The 19694-nt window shown below is 42.9% G+C and overlaps 1 protein-coding gene across 1 annotated transcript in view; it reads left to right on the forward strand.

Annotated features, from left to right (window-relative positions):
• LOC114638329 (receptor-type tyrosine-protein phosphatase T) overlaps positions 1–15643 on the forward strand; it is a gene marked incomplete at its 5' end in the record, with an annotated part of 162875 nt that extends 147232 nt beyond the window's left edge. The window contains 4 exons of the mRNA XM_028786753.1: positions 9543–9668; positions 10485–10648; positions 13458–13593; positions 14473–15643. Of these exons, the coding sequence (XP_028642586.1) occupies positions 9543–9668; positions 10485–10648; positions 13458–13593; positions 14473–14526 (480 nt within the window). The remainder of the gene's footprint in view (positions 1–9542; positions 9669–10484; positions 10649–13457; positions 13594–14472) is intronic.
• Positions 15644–19694: the final 4051 nt, after the last annotated feature.

The raw sequence follows: 19694 nt of genomic DNA on the forward strand, positions 1-19694 counted from the left end.
TCAGGAAGATATGGATAAGAAGAAGATGCAAGCTCCCAGAAGCCTTTATTTCCCTGTACTGCTGTAGAAATCCTATGTGCTCTAAATCCTATGCTACTTCTTTGAATGAACCATCTGCAGCCACAGTGTTGTTTTTTTACAGTAGCTACTAATCAGAGAATTGTGATCCATGAAAGTTGTTGATAAAAATTTTCAAACTTCTGCCTTCAACCTCTGGAGTTGTTTCTAACTTGTTGACTCTGGAAGCTGGGAAGTAACTTGCTGAATAAAGTCCTTACTTAGCAATCATGAAGACCAGAGTTCATATCACCAGAATCATGTAAAGCCAGATACAGTAGTATAAGCCCAACATTCCTACCCAAAACTAGGAAGCAGAGTCAGGAGAATCCCCAGAAGCTTGTGGCCAGTAAGCCTGATATATTCAACAAATACCCTGTCCCAGCCAAGGTGGAAGATGAGGACTAGCACCAGAGACTGCCCTCTGACCTTCACACATACACACGTGCACTGTCTCATACTTCTACTCAGAAACCCCACACATCAGTGTGCACATATACACACTACATAGACATTTTAAAAACTTGTATTACGCTTAGTTAAATTGTTCCTATATGTGTGTATCATTCTCTCTGTCTCTCTTTGTCTGAACACATGTATCATGGCTCACTTGTGAAAATCAGACTCCAACCCATTGAAGGCAGCTTTCTTTCTATCATGTTAGTTCCCAGGATCAATCACAAGTCATCAGGTTTGTTGGAAACCTTTATCTGTTGAGCCAACTCACCAGCCTACATAATTAAAAAAAAAAAAAGATTCTGAATCACTATGGTCAACTGAGCAAGGCAAAGTCCTAGATACAACACCCATCATGGTTCCCCAGAGGCCCATAAGTAAGAGACCTTGCAAGAAAGGCCTTTTATAATCTTTATAAGCTCATGACCAGACCATAGTACACAGGAAAAGGGTATTAAAAAGAAACCTGTTGTTGCTTGGGTGTGTTCATGTTTGAATACTTGGTCTCTATCTGGTGGTAATGGTGGTGGGAAAGTTAAGGAACCTTTAGGAGGTGGCACCTTGCTAAAGAAAGTGCCTGACTAACAGTCTTGAAATTTTTATCTTCTTCCTGTTCATTTTCTACTTCCTGACTATGTCATGCATGTAGCCCATTGCCTCCCATCCCTGTGGTTCCATGCATTCTCTGCCAAAATAAGCCCTTAAATTGTATCTTGTTTAGGGAGTTTGTAGCTGTGATGAGAAAAGTCCTCCTGTGTGGTTATGACATACTATGTAGTGTTTAGAAAGATTGGAGGATTGTCCTTAAAAGGAGTAGATTCTCTCTCGGCCTACAAAGGGCTCACCATGCGGTATGAAGGTGAGTGGTTTGAACTGGAAAAATCGTGTCTCAATCAGAGCCCAGAGGAAGCAGGATGTGGAGAGACAAGAAGAAAGGGTGTCATCAACTTGAGTGGCTCCCAACACAGAGGGAGGCTCTCAAAGGCCTTGTCAGTCATTCATTCATCAACATACATTTATTGAGAGCTTATCATGGGCCAAGCACAGACCTAGACACAACAGAAGACCAAATTGATGCCCAAACCTGTGGGTCCCCCTGAGGTTCATGTTGTGGAAAAGGAATGAATCCCTTGCAGGCTGTCTTTGACCAAAAGTAAAATCTCCCTCAGTTGAAATCAGCTCAGCATGAACCTTAAGTGGCTGAAAGACACAAAGTAAACCAATGGTGGGGATGTATTGTTGGGGGACAACATATCACAATGCCCTCAAGATCTGTGATGGTAGGAAGATTCAGTAAGAATGGCTACTTATCGGGGCTGGAGAGATGGCTCAGCGGTTAAGAGCACTGACTGCTCTTCCAGAGGTCCTGAGTTCAAATCCCAGCAACCACATGGTGGCTCACAACCATCCATAATGAGATTGGATGCCCTCTTCTGGTGTGTCTAAAGACAGCTACACTATACTCATCAATAAAATAAAAAAAAAAAAAAAAAAAAAAAAAAAAAAAAAAAAAAAAAAAAAGAATGGCTACTTATCAACCTGGGATTAGATTTGGGGATCAAGGAGGTCCAACCTCAGTTCCATTATCCCTACATTAATGAATACTTGTGTTTCCAGTTTCCTTGAATGTTAGATTGCTTCAGAATATTGACAATTTCTTCCTATCATGCTTATTGCTAATACTAGGGAACACCATCTCATTCAGATCTAAGGGATTTTGTATTTCAAGTTGCCTTTCAACATTTCTCATGCTTCCCTCCTTGGGTATCACAGTGAGTTACTTTTCTTTTATTGTTCCATGGGCATTACTATCTCAGTAAGCTTCTGTTCTGTAGACCATGTGACAATGTGACATAATGACAAGCTCTAATCTGGACTCAAAGCCAGAGACTTGGGGTCCTGCATTCTAGACAACCAAATGATTCTCCTTCAAATTTCAAATGCTTTAGATATAATTCTGTGAACTTTCCTGCCAGCTTTATTGACCCTGCTTTGGAAACCACTACTTCCTCCTTGTAGATCTGGAGGATAGGCTCAAGCAAAGAAATGGTGTCAACAAAGACACTTGACCCATCAGGAACATTTGCCCATGACCTCCTGCCAGGGACGATGAAGATGTCCATATTAGTTAAAGACATATTTCCAGGCCCTGGTGTCTGATTGTCATCACAGAAGACAGAGGTATTTCCTCTGTAGAGCAAAAGCTCACAGCTGATATAGAAGTTCAGTTGCCCAGTTTTCAGACCTGATTGTAGAAAGCCTGAGATCAGGTGATGCAAAGCCAGGAGGAATGGTGGAAGATGGATAGGTCTATATATGAGTCTATATAAGCCAATGATTGTGGGGGGGTTCCATGCAAGTGAAAGCGTCTAGGAATGAGGGAGGCAAACACCTCCTTCTCAGGGGAGAGCAAGGTGACATTTCAGAAATGTGTTTGCTGTCACTATGTCCACAAAACAAATATCAGGAATTGATTTATACATTTGACTATTACTTGAGGAAGCACAGCCTAATGTGCCAGGAAAATGCACAGGATACCTGCTTCAGCACCTCAACCAGCTCAGGTCTGACTTTCTAAGACTCTGTGCCTCTAGCTCCCCAGAATAGTAGAGGTGACACTGGAACAGGTCACCTTCAATCTGTGCCTGATTCTCATTGTGACCATTTTTTTCTAAGCCCTTGGTATATTACATTTCCCCACCATGGTGGGCTGTACTCTTAAACTGTGACTCAGAAAAAAATCCTTTTTGTTTTTCCCTTTAGTTTCTTTGGTTAAGATATTTTACTACAGAACAAAAAAATGGCTAAGATATAACCCATCCCCCAAATTTGTTCCCTTTTCTACAAAATTCAGCTCTTTCCCTTTCTGTAGCGCTTCTTTTTAAAACCTTCCCATAGCTTGCCTTACACATACCATGCTCCTGTTGGTAAATGCTATAAACCCTCCCCTTCCTTCCCAGGAGAAAATTCAGCATTGGCTGTCATAAAAGTAAGTGTCCATGCACTATGGAGAAATCACATTCTCACTTAAGGGGCTTGAGGCGGGGCGAGGTGTGTGGATGTCTTTTGATCACCATCCGGGCTATTTCTTTCTGGGTCCCCTCTACCTTTCACCCCTACTCCCACAGACTCTCATCTTTGACTGGCCACAGTGCCAAAACCAATTATCTAATTCTATAGACTCTATTTAAAGGAATGTTATAATCACTACCCAGATTTTTAACACTAACTTGGGTGACTCTATTACAGTTCTCTACTTAAATTCCACCTAATCCACTTCACTGTTAGGTGACCCACAGTTAATCCTTCCCCCACCCCCACCCTGGAAGATCACAGGAACCTTGCGAACTAGAGTCATTCATTTCTGAGACTGTGATATTATTACCTGCCCTTTCCTACTTATCAAAGGATTTTTAATTAACAAAAGGCATAACTAAGGTGTACCAAAGTATACTTTAAAATTGTTTTTTCCAAAAATAGACACATCTGCTAGCTTTCATTCAACTATCAGAGCGTGTTTATTATCTCGGTGACTAACAAGCTTTCAGATTCCAAGATGTTTAATGAGGAGGCTACCTCTGCCGTTGTCACATTTCATGCCTGAATTTGCAATAACTCACCCCCCCTCACACACACACACACATACACAGAGGACATCTTTTCATGGCCTTACAATGATGGAGATCACTAGGTGACATAATACATAGCAGCTGATCCAACACTGTCTATGCTGCCTGCTTGACTTTCGCTGGATTTAACTCATCAAGACAACAGAAGTCCTCTGCTTTCTGGGAATAAGCATGGGCATTTCTAAATCATCAGCCACAATGAGGCTGGCTTCTTTCCTAGAGACAATCATGGGCCCTACTTGTGCACATCTACAGTAGAGGGGCCCTCCCATCTGGCAGCTCTGTCCTATCTAGACCATGGGGAAGGAAGAGTGGCAGGGAAGAACATCTGGTCCAAACTACAGACTTTTAATCAACCCATCAACCCATTTGGGAGCACATAGGTGTGTGTGCGTGTGTGCATGCACGTGGAGAGGTCAGAGGTCAATGCTGGATGCCTTTATCACTCTCCACTTCATTGATTTGTTTGTTTTGATTCAGGGCTCCTCAGTAAACCTTAGGCTCATCACACACACACACACACACACACACACATTCAACATACAAATACATACTGATAGTAATAAACAAAAATTAAAAGAAATAAATAGAAGGTACTTCAAATGGAAACTCTAATACACTTATTCCATCATACCCCACTCCCCAACCCCCAGAAAAAATCCTCTTTGATTTTCCAAGTCTCTCTTGAGAAATCCCTACATGCACAGTGGTTAGTTCCTCTGAACATAATGATGCCTGTCTTCACAGCTACCCCAAGCCGACTCTTCGAGAAGTTTTGCAATAAAGACAAGCCTTTGAGTATTAATCCCAAAGATAAACTTTCAAAAGCCTAAAACTGAAAGAAACATAAAAAAACCTTTCCTGTTATCCATCTTGTCTTAAATTGATGCTGCCTAATGGTGAGCGCTCATGTGCCTGGAATTCTCACTGGAGGCATCCCTATGCAAGGAGACATTGATATGCATATACCCTCACAATAAACTGTAGGAATTAAGAGACTTGGGCAGGTTACCAAGAAGAAAAGTATCAAAGTGGAATCCTAGCTTTTCATTTTCATGGGTGTAAATAGAGGTCATTGAAATAGGAAAGAGACAACAAGGAGGGAGGGTTTGAGGACCACAGAGTGATTGAATACATGTGACTTTTAGGCGAGAAGCAGGATTGTTGGGGAGGACACCAGAGGGAGGAAGGAGATGGGGAGGAGAGTGGAAGAGAAGGAGGCTTAACAAAATGAGTTATGTCTAAAAAATACAGATGGCAAGGAAACCTGCTTCTTCTTTGTTTGCTTAATCAGCATACAAAGTAACTAGTTTCTTTCTAGTGTTTTCACTCCTAGTTTTCCCGGCTCCCCACCCGGTCCTCTCCTCCCCTCCCTGTTCCTACCTTTCTGTCTCAGTGGTCTCCTGTGTCACGTGTGTTCTGTTAGTCTCTTCACACCACTTCCTAAAGACCTTTTTCCTTCTTCCTCTCCTGGACCCTTCCTAGCTTCTTGACCTCTTACTAGACACACACACACACACACACACACACACACACACACATAAACACACACACACACAAATTAGGAACTAGGAACTGAATATGAGAGAGCACAGCATTTGTCTTTCCTTGTATGATACTTTTAAAAATAGCTTTGAGAAAAACAAAATAAATAGAATTAAAACTATTTTTTAAATGTAAAACTAAAGAAGAGAAGAAAAAAATCAAAACAATGATAAAAAACAAACAAAAAACAAAACAAACAAAAAACCAAAATAACAACAACAGAGACGGGGGGGTGCTGGTGAGAAAATTCAGTGGATAACTGGCTGGCCACACACACACACACACACACACACAAATAAAAATTAAAAGAAGTAAATAAAATGTACTTTGATTGTGAACCCTAATGAATTTATTTCCCCAGTTTTTCTATGCTTCATACTCAGGCCAAAATGGCAGCTTCCAGTCAAATGGATCTGTGTGTTTGGACACAAAGATGGTCTTAAGCTAAACGGAGAAGACATTTTTTGCTGATGAAAATCATTTGCAAGTCTGGGAGGGTCACTGGGTATGGAGCACTTGGCTTCTCTCCACTCTGTCTCCTATTTCCTGTTTCATGGTCATGTACACCATGTTGGACTGTGAGGAGACCCAGACCCTGACAATCCCTGGCAGCTCAGATACACATCTGCCCACACATTGCCCAAGAGAATGGCACCCACTGCTCCAGTTCTGGTCTCACAAATCAAGGAGCCCAAGTGAAAGGATGGCACTGATTTTGGATTGGAAGGTCGCCCTGCAACCTTTTCCAGCCCTCTGGGCATTATGGGAAAGTGACCTGGAAAATCAAATGCAGAGAAGAGTCCTAAAATATAGGGCTCTTGTTTAAGGCATAGTAGAACCTATTAGCTTGAGAAATTGGTCTGGAAATCTTATTAAAAGAGACAAATCATTCCACATTCTCCTCAGGCTGAAAATATTGGGGGTAATAGACACTCCCTTGTGCCTCAGATCCATACGCCTCATGTCAGGATCACAGCCCAACTCTGGCAAGGCTAGATTCAATGCAGGCAATAAAGGCAATTATTTTTTTTAAATGGGAAATTCTGATTAATTCCAGTCTCTCTGGCCAGCCGCGGACTTATCGGAACCAGTCTCTCATTACTGTGAAGGTTGCAAAGCAGAAGAGCCACTGGCAAAGAGAAATGAAGTTCAAACTGTGGATCTGTCATTACTGCACGGCTATGCAGCAGCAGACTGTCCAGCTATGGAGGCCCCTGTGACCAGCCCTCCTCCCCTACTGCCTTAGTCACATCATTTCTCAATATGCTTGGTTAACCCCTGATGGCGAGCTTAGGCAAGCCGAGGACCAATACCTTATGAATCTTTACCTGCGCATCTTTGTTACTTGGCAGGACATCCAACTTGAGAAGTTTTGACTTTACAGTGTTAAGTATCAAGTGTACAATGCACACTTGATAGAGGTTATGTAAATTGTGATTTGCAAGTCATCCTTGGGCTGATGATATACAGTAGTACTCTCTTAGGTGGTGGCAGTAAGCTGGAGATCCTAGACACCCAGAATCCTGCCAAGAAATATCTAGCCCTTTACAGTGCACAGTACTTCATCGTGAAGCTGTGGACGCCTGTAGGTTATGCGTGCCAAATGCCTTTTTTGCATCCCCGGGGGCTGAGTATAGGGCCTCCTGCATGTAAGCCAAGATCTATATCCCCTGTTCTGAATTCACTTTCTGCCTTATGATGTCATTACCCAATGATACATTTGTAGAGCTGCAACCAACCTCATCATAAGCCAAGTAATAAGTGAATGATAATAACCATGCAATAGCAATAAGTATTCTACAATTGAATTATAAATGCAATAATGTCCTGCAATGCCAAATAGGTATTCATTTCATGGCTGATACAGTACTCAAGGATTTATTTTCATGAATTAGCTCCTTTATCCCCAAAACAACCCTAACAGAGAAAGAGATGGCAAAGATTGATATGAAAGGCTAGACAGAAAATCTTGTAGGTCTCTGTCTAAACTATTCAGTACTGCAGCTGCAGCACTAGGTGACAGGACTCATAGATAATAAGTGAACAGGTTAACATGTAAGTGTCAATTAAACTTCATTTAAAAAAAATTTTTGTGGGCTGGAGACATTTCTCAGAGGTTAAGAGCACGGACTGCTCTTCTAGAGGTCCTGAGTTCAATTAGCAGCAACCACATAGTGGCTCACAACCATCTATAATGAGATCTGGTGCCCTCTTTTGGCCTGCAGACATATATGAAGGCAGGATGTGGTATACATCATAAATAAATAAAAGTCTTTTAAAATTGTATCTTGTTTGGCTATTAGGCCACAGCTGTAAACCACAGCTAAACTTAAATGATGGTATCCCTTGGGGAGAACTTCCGGTTTGCACTGGTAAGAAGGCAGGGAACTCGATTGCTTCCCTTTGTGGTACCCCATGTCTTATTCATTCTTTATCATTTTAGCTCTGGAGAGAGGAGAGAATAAAAAGCTTCATGCCATGTGACTCCCCAGGGTGAAATGACAGTTCACTGCCATCAACAAAGGAGAGGGAATTCTTCCCTCCCAGAAAATCCCTCCCTCAGAGGAAGCCACCATGCTCATAGGTTACCTCGTCAATTCCTACAAGCTGGCATGGGCTATGGCTAACCTCATCCTGTGAGACACTCTGTGTAGAACTGCTTCTAGACTCTTCAGTGGGGCTTTATGGTTAATAACTATGCCTTCCTAGTAACTCCCAGGTCATTTTTCTATCACATGGCCTCTCTCCAGTCACTAATAGCCCCCAAAATCCTGTGCCCTCAGTTGCCATCTTCCTATGTGTCTCAAATCTAAAACAATGACTAGTCAGGGTTCATCTCAATGCTCCTTAGAGACCAGGAATTTGAGGAAGCATGCTTTGCCCCTCTACAGATACCCAGACTCACGTCAGCCAACAAATCAATAGACACAAAGGAGTTAGGTAGCCATTCTCCTTGAGGATGCTCATAAACTAAAAACCTACTACAATCTGGGACTAGAGCTCCTCAGTCAGTGCTGCATTGGATGGACAGGATTCTCAAGAAGTATTCCATATACTATGGTATGCCTAGCTGAATCCTAGCCTGTGCTCATAACTGTTCCTGTAGCTATGATGAACAAAGCTGGCTTCAGACACTGGGGCAGGGAAACAAATAGCCTCTAGCTGCAAGACGCTGTCTTAGAGTGAGAAGTAACTCTAGCTACGGGCTCTAAACTCTGTATGTAGTTCCCAAGTCCAGAAATGTTGGGAAGACAGTCAACAAGCTCTCTTAGCACCTAGTGAATGTTCTTATGGTACAGGGAGACATACTTATCCTCAGTTTACACATGAGAGCAGAGGTCTGGGTGACAAAACCCATATACATTAGAGCCTGGATTTGGAGCTAAGACTGTCAAATGCCAAACTCTGTACTTTATAAAACAATTAGTCTGAATATGACTGGGAACAGTCACTGTAGACTTCTCTGGAATGGAAAACAGTTGCCATGATTGTAGTAAAATGAAAACAAGATTGCTTGCCCTTCACTTGTAGGTCCTAAAATCCTGACAGCAACATTGACAGGTAGATACTCTTCTCCCCATTTATAAGATGAGAAGATTGGGGTCAAGAATATTAAGACATAGCTTGAAGTCAGCTTAGCAAATATTTTTTAAGCCTCCCTCTCTGTTCAAAGCTTTAACATTTTATACCAAAGAAGTTGGACCTGTATCTCAGTAGGAAAGCTACAGTTTGCTTCCTGGATTGGACTTTCTGGTCATGTGTCTTGCTCATAACAAGAAAGGCTCAGTGACAAACAGCATTTAATATGTACCCTTCTTTGCCCTCAGCCTTCTGTGACCTCTTATTTTGCTTCAGCTCTGTATGCAGTACTGGCCTGAGAAGACCTCCGGGTGTTATGGTCCCATCCAAGTGGAGTTTGTCTCTGCAGACATCGATGAGGACATCATCCACAGAATCTTCCGGATCTGTAACATGGCTCGGGTAAGTACAGAGCCACCATGGCTCACTGTTCCCCTTCTTTGCAGAACAGATGGAGGTGACTGGGAGAGGATCCCACTAAGCCCGCCAAGAGTCTGTGTAACTCTCTCCTGATAAGCTCTTCCTTGGGGAAATGATGTCTTTGCCTATTCCAGAGCCAGCAATGGCTCCAGCACAGATAGATGCACAGAGCTGCATGCAGCCTGCCAGCTGCCTGTTTCCTGACACGCTAGCAACCATGTAGACAAAACTTCTCAGACATTAGCTCTTCCCCACACTGGCACACCATTCTGGTACCCTTCAGTTGGGTCTTATGAGCTTTGGACAAGGGCCTACAAACACTGACATGGAAAAATAATTAATCTCTTTCAAAGGGATAGTTACTGGTTAAAAAATGAGTAGGAGAGGGCACAATAAATCCCATGAAAAAATGGCCAAGTATTGCTCCCTACTGAGAACTTAGAGAAATGGTCCTCAGTCACTGCCCTCAGAGTTTACTATCAAGTAGAAACATGAGATAAATTGTAACAAATGAGCTTCAGAGACAGACTTCTACTTGGTAGAAGAAAGAAAAGAATTCTAAGGAAAGGAACATTGGAACTAGTTTGAAGCTTGACAGGAGTTTTCAAGGAACAGAGAAAGTTAAGCAGTATACACAGAGGTACAACATTAGGTATAAGGACACTCTATGCACATGGTAGCACAGCTGAGACCCCACTCAATTTGACTTCTACTCTACTCCAACCCCCACCAAAATCTAAAAGCTTGTATCCTTTGGTACCCCCAGCAGAACGGCCTTAACCAACGCTCTGTTCTCAGCCACAGGATGGTTATCGTATTGTCCAGCACCTCCAGTACATCGGCTGGCCTGCATACCGGGACACGCCCCCCTCCAAGCGCTCTCTGCTCAAAGTGGTCCGACGGCTGGAGAAATGGCAGGAACAATACGATGGGAGAGAGGGACGCACTGTGGTCCACTGCCTGTGAGTGTGGAGCTGGGGTGATGAGTGACTGGATGCCTGAAGGTTGTGCTGGTGGCATAGCCAGTCTGAGGCATATCCAGTAGTATCTCATCTCAACAGCCCTTACAATCCATGGATAAAATGCATCCATAGGAATTAGAATCCTTTGATGAACTGAGGGGCCCATTTTTCTAAACTATAAACTATGGATGCATGACGTGCTGCTGACGCAGGGCATAGTAGGTACATGGCTTCCCAGTGCTCCCAACACAGAAATGAGCTCTACACTCTAAAAGCAGGTATGCATATCATCCTGCTAGACATAAGAAACCTTGGGATAAAGTGGCTGTCATTGACCAGAGTACCCTTGTGTGTGTGTTTTTTTTTTCCTGAAGGAGAAGGAAAAGAACAGTATTAGCTTAGCTTAATTTAAGCCAGACATTTAATATGAATCATTTCATCCCAACCGTGAGGCTGAGACTATCATTTTGCAGTAAGAAAACTGAAAGCATTGATGTGTAAGAGAACCAAGCTAGATGCAAGAGGGACTCAGTTGGAATCGACCAGACTGTGGGCTAACGTGTTGTCTACCGTCTCACACTGTGTCTAAGGTGGAGAGGAACATTCAGGATAAAGACCTCCTAGACAGGGTGAGAATCTCTTGGACTTGCTCACTGTGTCAGCCTCCTGGGCTATACCCTACCTTGTGCTTAGTAGGAACAGGGACACAGAGCATGAGGGGAGGACACTACTGCAGTAGATGGCTTTTCAGGGCCCTGGAATCTATGTCTTACTGTGGGTTCAATGAATTCAAGACCAGTTACTGGGATGATCTTTGCTGGATGATGGGAACAGCCAAAAACAAAAAAAAGTACTTAATTATATGACCTTTGGCTTCCCCATCTGTCCACTGGATAAAGTAGATTATGTTTAGACCCTGTGGTGCTTAACCACAAAGTACTTAGCAAAAAATAATGTATCTGCCAACAGAGAGATTTAAAACTGCCATAGCAGAAAATATACAAATGTAAGTATGATTTCTTAAGAGCAGATGTCTACTATGAAGAAGGGTTCTATGTAGAGTTCAGACCCATAGAACATCTGCAGCCATAAGAGACTTACATAGGATGTTAGATCTACAAGATCTACAAGTATCAACTTTGTAGAGAATCATTTGCAGGGAAGAGACTGAGAGGCCCTTCTTCTTTAAAAATATTGTATTGCCGAAAATATGAAGCAAACTCATCTCTTTTTATCAGGATAATTCTTTCTGGAGTGAATTGAGGCATTAATTACCTTTCATTGACCTCAGAGTTGACCTGTCTTTTACAGAGCTGCTAATTGTTCACTTCCTTCCAGAGAGGTGGCTCATACATGTCAGGAAGGTCAGAACTTAGAGCAGGTTAAACACACACATGCACACTCAGAGCTGAAAAGCTCCCACTTGTAGAAACTTTTCTCTGAGAATATAGACATGCTCAGACTCCAGATATTGTGAGCTGTGCCTTCTCAGGGTGATGAACAGTGTCAGACATGCCAAGCTGTCTCTAACAATACCTCAAGACTGGCCTCCAACCCTGACTCCCTCCAGTTCTTCCCCACACATTATATGCTCCCTCACTAGCACAACACAACATCCATTCCTCAGGACTCCACAAGGCCCTGAGATGACACATCCTCTCACTTCATCCTCTTGGTCCTTCGGTTCTTATTTCAAAAGATACTAACACTCCTTGCTAGGAAGGCTTCCTACTCTCCAGTGTTTTTATATCCTGGCATAGGAGGGAGGGGTGGCTTGGTTGGTTGGTTGGGGGTTTTGGTTGTTTTCAACTCTATCTCTCCTACCCTAGCCAAGCAGAACAAGTGTGTCAGTCTACCAATAGGGACCTGGGCATCCTTGGGGACTACAGGCATCATGACAGTCACTGAAATTCAGGTACCCATCAGTTAAGGGAGGAACATTTTCTATACTGGACGCATCTGGTTATGAAGTTTCCTGTGGATCAAACATCTGGAAGATTGACTAAGTGCTCTAGTGTCTTCCCAGATGTTCCTTAGACACAGACCATTACATGAAATCATTTGCTGCCTTTGGCAGCATGCCCAGGAGTTCAGAATCAGGTAGGTTCCTAAAGATGCTTGTTTCTGTAAGGATAATTTACAGAGCTTCAGAAATAAGGAGCAACTGAGGAATGGCCATTCCAAGAACATGCAGTCCTTATACCTAAGACAAGTGGGATCCTATTTAAAGAAGATTTATAAGGGAAGCCAATGGAATTGACCTGCTATTTCAGAAATACTGAGTCGATGCCCCAGGACCACAGCCCAAAGTCAGGACTAGCTAGCCCAAGACTCATCAATTATTGTTGTCTTTATTAGAAGATAGGAATAAATACTAATAAAACCACCTAGTAATGTTCACTCCTTTCACTGGATGTCAGCTAGACCCAGAGTATACTTTTGGGCATGGATGTAGATATCACATGAACAAAGATACAATACCACCTTACCCTGACAATGTGGATCAGTGTGCCCATATTAACCATAAAATGCTTGTAGAGCCAAGAAAACATCAATGTAACTAAACCTCTTAATTAGGTAAATGGGGGAACTCAGAACTCTAAGAAGTGCCTTTCCCAAAATCATAGAAGATTCACAGCCCCAATGAGATTTAAACCAAAACCCATGGCTCAGATTAAAGTATGCATGGGTGCCTGACCACACTTCTGCTAGGACAGCTACTCCTTGCTCCTACAATGTAGCTTGAGGATAGACATGTGTCTGCATAGGGGTCCTGGGAATTTGGCTCACCTGTTCACTCTGTGTTTAGAAATGGGGGAGGCCGCAGTGGAACCTTCTGTGCTATCTGCAGTGTATGTGAGATGATCCAGCAGCAGAACATCATCGACGTGTTCCACATCGTGAAAACCCTCCGCAACAACAAATCCAACATGGTGGAGACACTGGTGAGCATCCAGGAACCGTTATTCAACATCCAAAGTCTTCAGGTTCCCAGGACCTGAAAAAAAAGTGACTGTACATGGGATATACTTTCAATAACTGGGTCTCATTTGAATACCTATAGTCTGTGCTCCTTTTTCTTTCCAACTTTAGCAATTTCTTTTTCCTGCAGGGTAATCTAAATATTAATCCCAGTCCACCTACTTTGTTTTACTTTCTGCCTGCTCCCTAAGAAAATGTCGTTAATTCAGACTTCAAGGAAGGATTCTGGAATAGTAGTTTGTGAATTATGTTTTCGATTCAGCCCAAGCCTATTCTAATTCACTTATGCTAATATTTTACAAGATCAAGCATTAAACTAGGTTGCTTTGGATAAAGGATAGCGAAGCTATGAGGAAGGCAGAGCCCAGATGTTAGAATGTGCTATAATGGTGGAGATGACCCATACAAGGAACTTGACTATAAATCTTTTAAATGTATGATAAGATCTCACATGGAATATGGCACAAAGGCTGGTAAACAGCAACATCACCTGGGAGATAGTGAAGAATTCAAAACCTTGAGCTTCATCCCAAATGGACTGAGTCAGGATCTTCATTTCCAGTGCATACCCCTACATGTTCTGCATGAAGGTTATAGTTTGAGAAGCTTTGGTGTGTGATGGAGTAACTTAAAGGGAGCGATCTCAGTTGGGAATTCTGGGAAGGGTAGGTAGAATACTCATCAGTCAGGATATTGAAGGATGTTCAGAAATGAGATATGGATAACTTCTACTTGAGTTTTAGTGTGTGTACAGATAAAGTTTTCTCCAAAATTTGCATCTCTAATCTAATGCATTCTTTTCTTTTCTCTCTCTCTCTCTTATCTCCTTCTCCTCCTCTCAGGAACAGTATAAATTTGTATATGAGGTGGCACTGGAATATTTAAGCTCCTTTTAGACTGATTGGATGGGGAACCTGCCAGAGTCCAGAAGCTGCTGCAGCTGCTCCTCTTTTTCTGTGACTGACAATGACTGGTCTCAGGAGCTCCGAGGTGGCATACCTGCCCAGCTCCATGAAGAAGACTGGTGGTCTCATGCTCTGCAGTAGGCTCTTCAGCTTCTGGGAGGGGTCTGTACCTGTGGGAGATGCTGTTCTGATGGAGACTAGCTTCCCTTCTACGCCTGACAGCACCAGGCCCACAGAAGCCTACCCACAAGCAAGGCCCTGGACTTCCTATTACCAGACCTCTTCTTGCTTTTGTTCGTTCTGAGTTTGTTACTCTCATGGCAAGCTGACTGTGCAGGTGCTGGGGTATGGGGAGCTGGCCAATCCTTCCATTACCATTCTTAGGAGTACCAGGGGTGGAAGTTCTTCTCCATGATATCTTGCAAAAGGGATCACTGGGTTATTGGTTCCTACCATCTTCCACAGGGGCCTCTGGCATGAGACACCTGCTGATCTGAATCAGTGTGACTTCTGGATACCCCCTAGGCCAAGCAGAAAGCCTTTTCATCTTACGCCTAACCTATGCTGGGTTTGACTCACTACAACTGTCTCCAGCCAGGCCTTGACCTTCTGTAATCACTCAGCAAACCTACTGTATCTACATTACACTTCAGCAAAGGTTTCCTTTGCTTTTCCATAGTCTGTAGGGGGAGGAGGGCTCATAGGAAATGTTACAGTACCTCTTCAACCTTTGTAGAAAGGACCACTCTCCTGGGGCAGGGCTCTTGCTGGCCTGCGCAGCATAACCCTGTGCTTCCTAGGTGGCACTTTCTGTGGGAAAGGCAAACAAGAAAAGCTTTGAGTATTTTCCCAAGTACATGTGAAAAGAAATTCTTATGAGAGTGTAAAATCCTGTATTCTCTTATGTCAAAAAAAAAGAAAAGAGAAGGATAGGATGGGACAGGAGTTTGAACGTGCGGCTGTACGATAGCCCTCTTGGACTTATATTCCTGGCCATACCCTTGAAAAGACCCACTGTAGGAATGACACAGCCATTGAATAAGTGAAGTGGAACCCCTGGGATCAGTCCCTGGTTTGAGGGTGGGGAAATACAGCAACACCTTTATAATTTGGCTCTCCAAATTTGAACTCTTTCCTAAAAAAAAAAAATATTCCAGCTGCCATTTTGAAATTGGCTACTGGAGCCCTAGCTTGGTTTATAATATAATAAGCCTGTTTAGGCCTGGGGCCGAGTCTTGCTCAAAGCATGAATAAATTAAGGGAAGGGGGGCAACATTATGAAGCATTTCCTGCAAGCCAAGTGCCAAGCTTATCACCTTCCATGTGACATGTCACATAGTCCGTAGCACCCCTAGGGACCCCTAGAGAATGCTCTCATTATCTCCATTTGGTCATTGAAGAAACCCGAGCACCTTCTTCAGTGATGGAATTCTGGGCTCTAAAGGCAGGTAATGTCAGTAAAACCTCCCCACCATTTTCCTCATGCTTTCTCAGCCAAGCAATTATTTTTATGGAACCAAAATAAGGCTAGAAACTTCGGAGAAGACAGAGAGGATGTCATGAGTAGAAATTTAATTCTTTCTTTCCAATACCAGTTCTTTTTGGTAGCCCAAACTTTTAGATAGATTTTATTAACTCATTCCCAGTTCCCCAGGAAAACCAGTCTTATCTAATTTCATCATTGCTAAAAACAATTCTCATGCTCCCTCAGGCTACAAGGGAGCCAGCTTGGGAAGCTCTGTAGCCTGGGCTGAGCCACAATATCTGACAGCCTTAATAGCCGGGGGTCTAGGAAGGTCTATCTTGCAGACTGATCCAGTCGCGGTGTATGAAGGACACAGAATCCAATAAGGTACACATCTTGCCCTTCAGGCCCACTGTATTGTAGGGAAGCTGAGCCATATTGTAACAGCGAAACATACAAGCGTTCAATGAGCATTGTCATGAGAGTGACTTGCTCTGCCTAGAGCTTCCTAGGCAACATCCATTCCAGTCAGGGCTCAACAGATAGAAAAGAAGAAAAAGGAAATTCAAGCCAAGGGGGTCAACATGCACAATGGTAAAGGCAAGTGAGAAGGTATCTGGAGGGACAGATGGTGGGAGGCCAGCCCAGCTAGAAGGTAGCAAGACAGGGATGGTGGCAGGAAGGTAGCCAGAGCCAGGGAGGAAATGTAAAGGGCACAGTCACTGCCCTGCAGGCAACAGGAAGCTGGCAGAGTTTAACAGCTATGCACTCAGTTTAGTTTTGGAGAAGGCTCTCTCTGGATCAGCAGGACAGCCTCTTTTCCTTTCATGAGACACTGTGAAAATGTTCCCTTCAGTGTGTGCTTTTAATTTGTTACGTGTGTGAGTGTGTGTGTATGTGTGTGTGTGCTCATTATTTTGTTGCTGGAACAAAATATGGAGTGAATCATAAGACTGAGCCTTATGTAAAACCCAGGGTCTCTGTTCTACCATGGAGCAAGATCAACAACCTTGGCCTCTAAGCCTACAAGGATAGACTAGGAAAGGAAACCAGGGAGCCAGCTCCCATTGGTTTGAGCCCAGGAGCCATCTAGAAGTCTAAGAACAACAGAGTTGATCAAGCAAGGCTGTCACTTTGGAGGGTCAAAAGGAACATCTCAAAGAAAAGGCAAGCAAAGGAATCCCATGAGTTACCATTATCCTTTGATGGACCTCTTCCCAGGCATATTTGAGCATATCCCCAGGCCCTAGGCCCCACTGGTCCTTCTGGAGTCCTATGGCTCTAGTCTCCTATATCTGAATGGACTTCCCTGTAGCCTTCTGGAGTCTGTAGCATAGCCAATCAGCATGTTGCATCCTATTTCTTCAGATCTTGGCCAATTCCAACAGAGAGAGAATGGAGGGGAGAGGATTAACTACAAATCCTAGGATTCACTCTGCTGAGAAAGGAGCTGAAGCACTGACAGATAATGATGACAGTGGTATCTGTCCTTATAAATGGTGGGAATTTAAAGAATAACTCCAAGGGAAAGGAAATGTGTGAAAATTCAGACCATGCTGAGGGAAGCCACCAAGGGCTAATTCATACTGTTATTTTCACACAATCCAACTGCCCTTAAAGAAGGTACTCTTAAAACAGTACACACAAAAAGAAAGTGGGGTACATGGACAGAAATGACATTCTTCAGATCCCTGTGGAGTACATGCAGAAGAGCACTGATGACAGTGGGAAATGGTCCTAAGGAATTTAGATGATATTTTCCCCAAGAAATCTCCCAAGAAAACTCACCTTCCAAGAGTCTTTTCTTACTCAACCTACTTATAGGGTGGGCTCATTTTGACAAGAGCAAAGGAAGGATGCGAGTGTGAATCTTCACTTAGCTGATATCTTCCCATTGGTCTCCAGTGGAAGCCAAATAGAGAAGGTATAAGGCATAAATGAGATTCTGTGAAAACTGCCCCCACTTGGGTGTATTTATGGCCTAAATGGCTTCAAGTCAGATCACACAGCTACATCTCAGCTTCATGTTCTTTTACCCTCACTGATATGATTATCATGGATGAGGAATGGTCCTGTTAGCTTCTCAACAGCCACAGCAGGTCCCCTTTATAGGAATGGGAGAGGCTGCTTACTTCAGGTGACTCTCAGTGTGAGCCTAAGAAATCAAAGCCCAGCCAGATATCACCTACTCCGTGGAACCAATAGACTCAGAGCTGTGGACTCTAAAACGTGACCTCACTCTTCAACATTCTTGAAGTATCTGTGATTATGGCCATCACCACTTTACTGGTGAGTAAAATCCAGAGGGAGAACTTTCTTGCCCATATAAGCAAACTCAACCTTATTTTCTGACCACAGGGACAAAATTCTTCCACCATAGTATGTGAGATGTTCCCATATGATTACTCTTAGCAACAGAGACAAGAGCAAAACTGATGACTCAGTAGATATTGGTAAAGCCCAGTGCAGACAATGATAAGCTTCAAATTCCTCTAGATCCTCATGTTTTACATTCATGATATATGGATTCCATTTTCTAATTTATTCTTAGTAATTTAAATATGAATGTATAATATGTATTTTTGAATCTGTCCTTTACGTCATGTATCTCTCTGATCAGTCTTAGGGAAGATCTCTGACCAAGGCATAGTGCCTGGCCATGTTCCCTCCTCCTGAAGCCAATTCTAAACTCACATTCACACCAATTTACATTCCCTTAGACGCATCTGTTGTTTTAGGGGGGTGAGGGTCTCCTGACTGTACTGCTCCTGAGGTTCAGCTAAGGTCTCTTCTTATTATAGAGTGTTCTGAAAGGTACCCACTAACAGACTAGAATAATGAGAATTTACCTGCATAGCATGTAACCCTATGACAAAGGAGAAGTCAGATGCAGATTTACTCAGAAGATCCTTGAATGCTGAACAGTATCTGTTGTTTCTGTAGAGTTCTATAGCTTTTGATGTGGGAAAATCTTAGGACACACTTCATACTTACATATGGAATCTAAAACACCCTTCCCTTCACATAGCCCAACACAATCCCTGGATCCCTATAGTCTTCAGCACTCCAGACAGATACCACTAGGAAGCACAGACTACTGTGGCATGGTACACCATGGAGAGTAGGATAAGAACTTGCTCTTCATTTCTGGAATGTAAAATATCAGGCTGAACATGGCATGGAAAAGGAAACATACACACAACATCTTTGGCCAGGTTTAAAGGGGTTAATCTGGAAGACTAGGGCAGGAAAACAAGACTTCAAATTAAAACGCAATGTATACTAAGAAACAAGGATGCTTATGGGCTATTGAGTTCAGTGATAAATGCCATGAAGAAAGAATAAAGAAAGCCACCCTTCTTTAGCCTGTAGCTTGCCACCCCTGCTAACCAAACAGGCCACTAGCACCAAGCTAAAGCAAACTTGATACTGTAGAAAGTATGTCTAGATCCAAAGCTGAACATGAACAGAATGCTGATCCTATGCTACAAGGTCAATGGATTGATTATACTGAGCCAAAATCCCGAAGAATGAATCACCAACCCAAACTAAAAGACGAGTCAAAAGATAAAAGAGAAGTAGCAATGTCCTCTCTAAGCCTTGATTTGCCTTTCTTTCCAATTGACCAACCAATGTGAGACCCTCTATGGCATCTCACCAGTTCCAACTCACAGTCAAATATAACAGAAAAATA

The sequence above is a fragment of the Grammomys surdaster genome, unplaced genomic scaffold (genome assembly GCF_004785775.1).
Source record: "Grammomys surdaster isolate TR1022 unplaced genomic scaffold, NIH_TR_1.0 125574, whole genome shotgun sequence".
In the NCBI taxonomy this organism is placed as follows: domain Eukaryota; kingdom Metazoa; phylum Chordata; class Mammalia; order Rodentia; family Muridae; genus Grammomys; species Grammomys surdaster.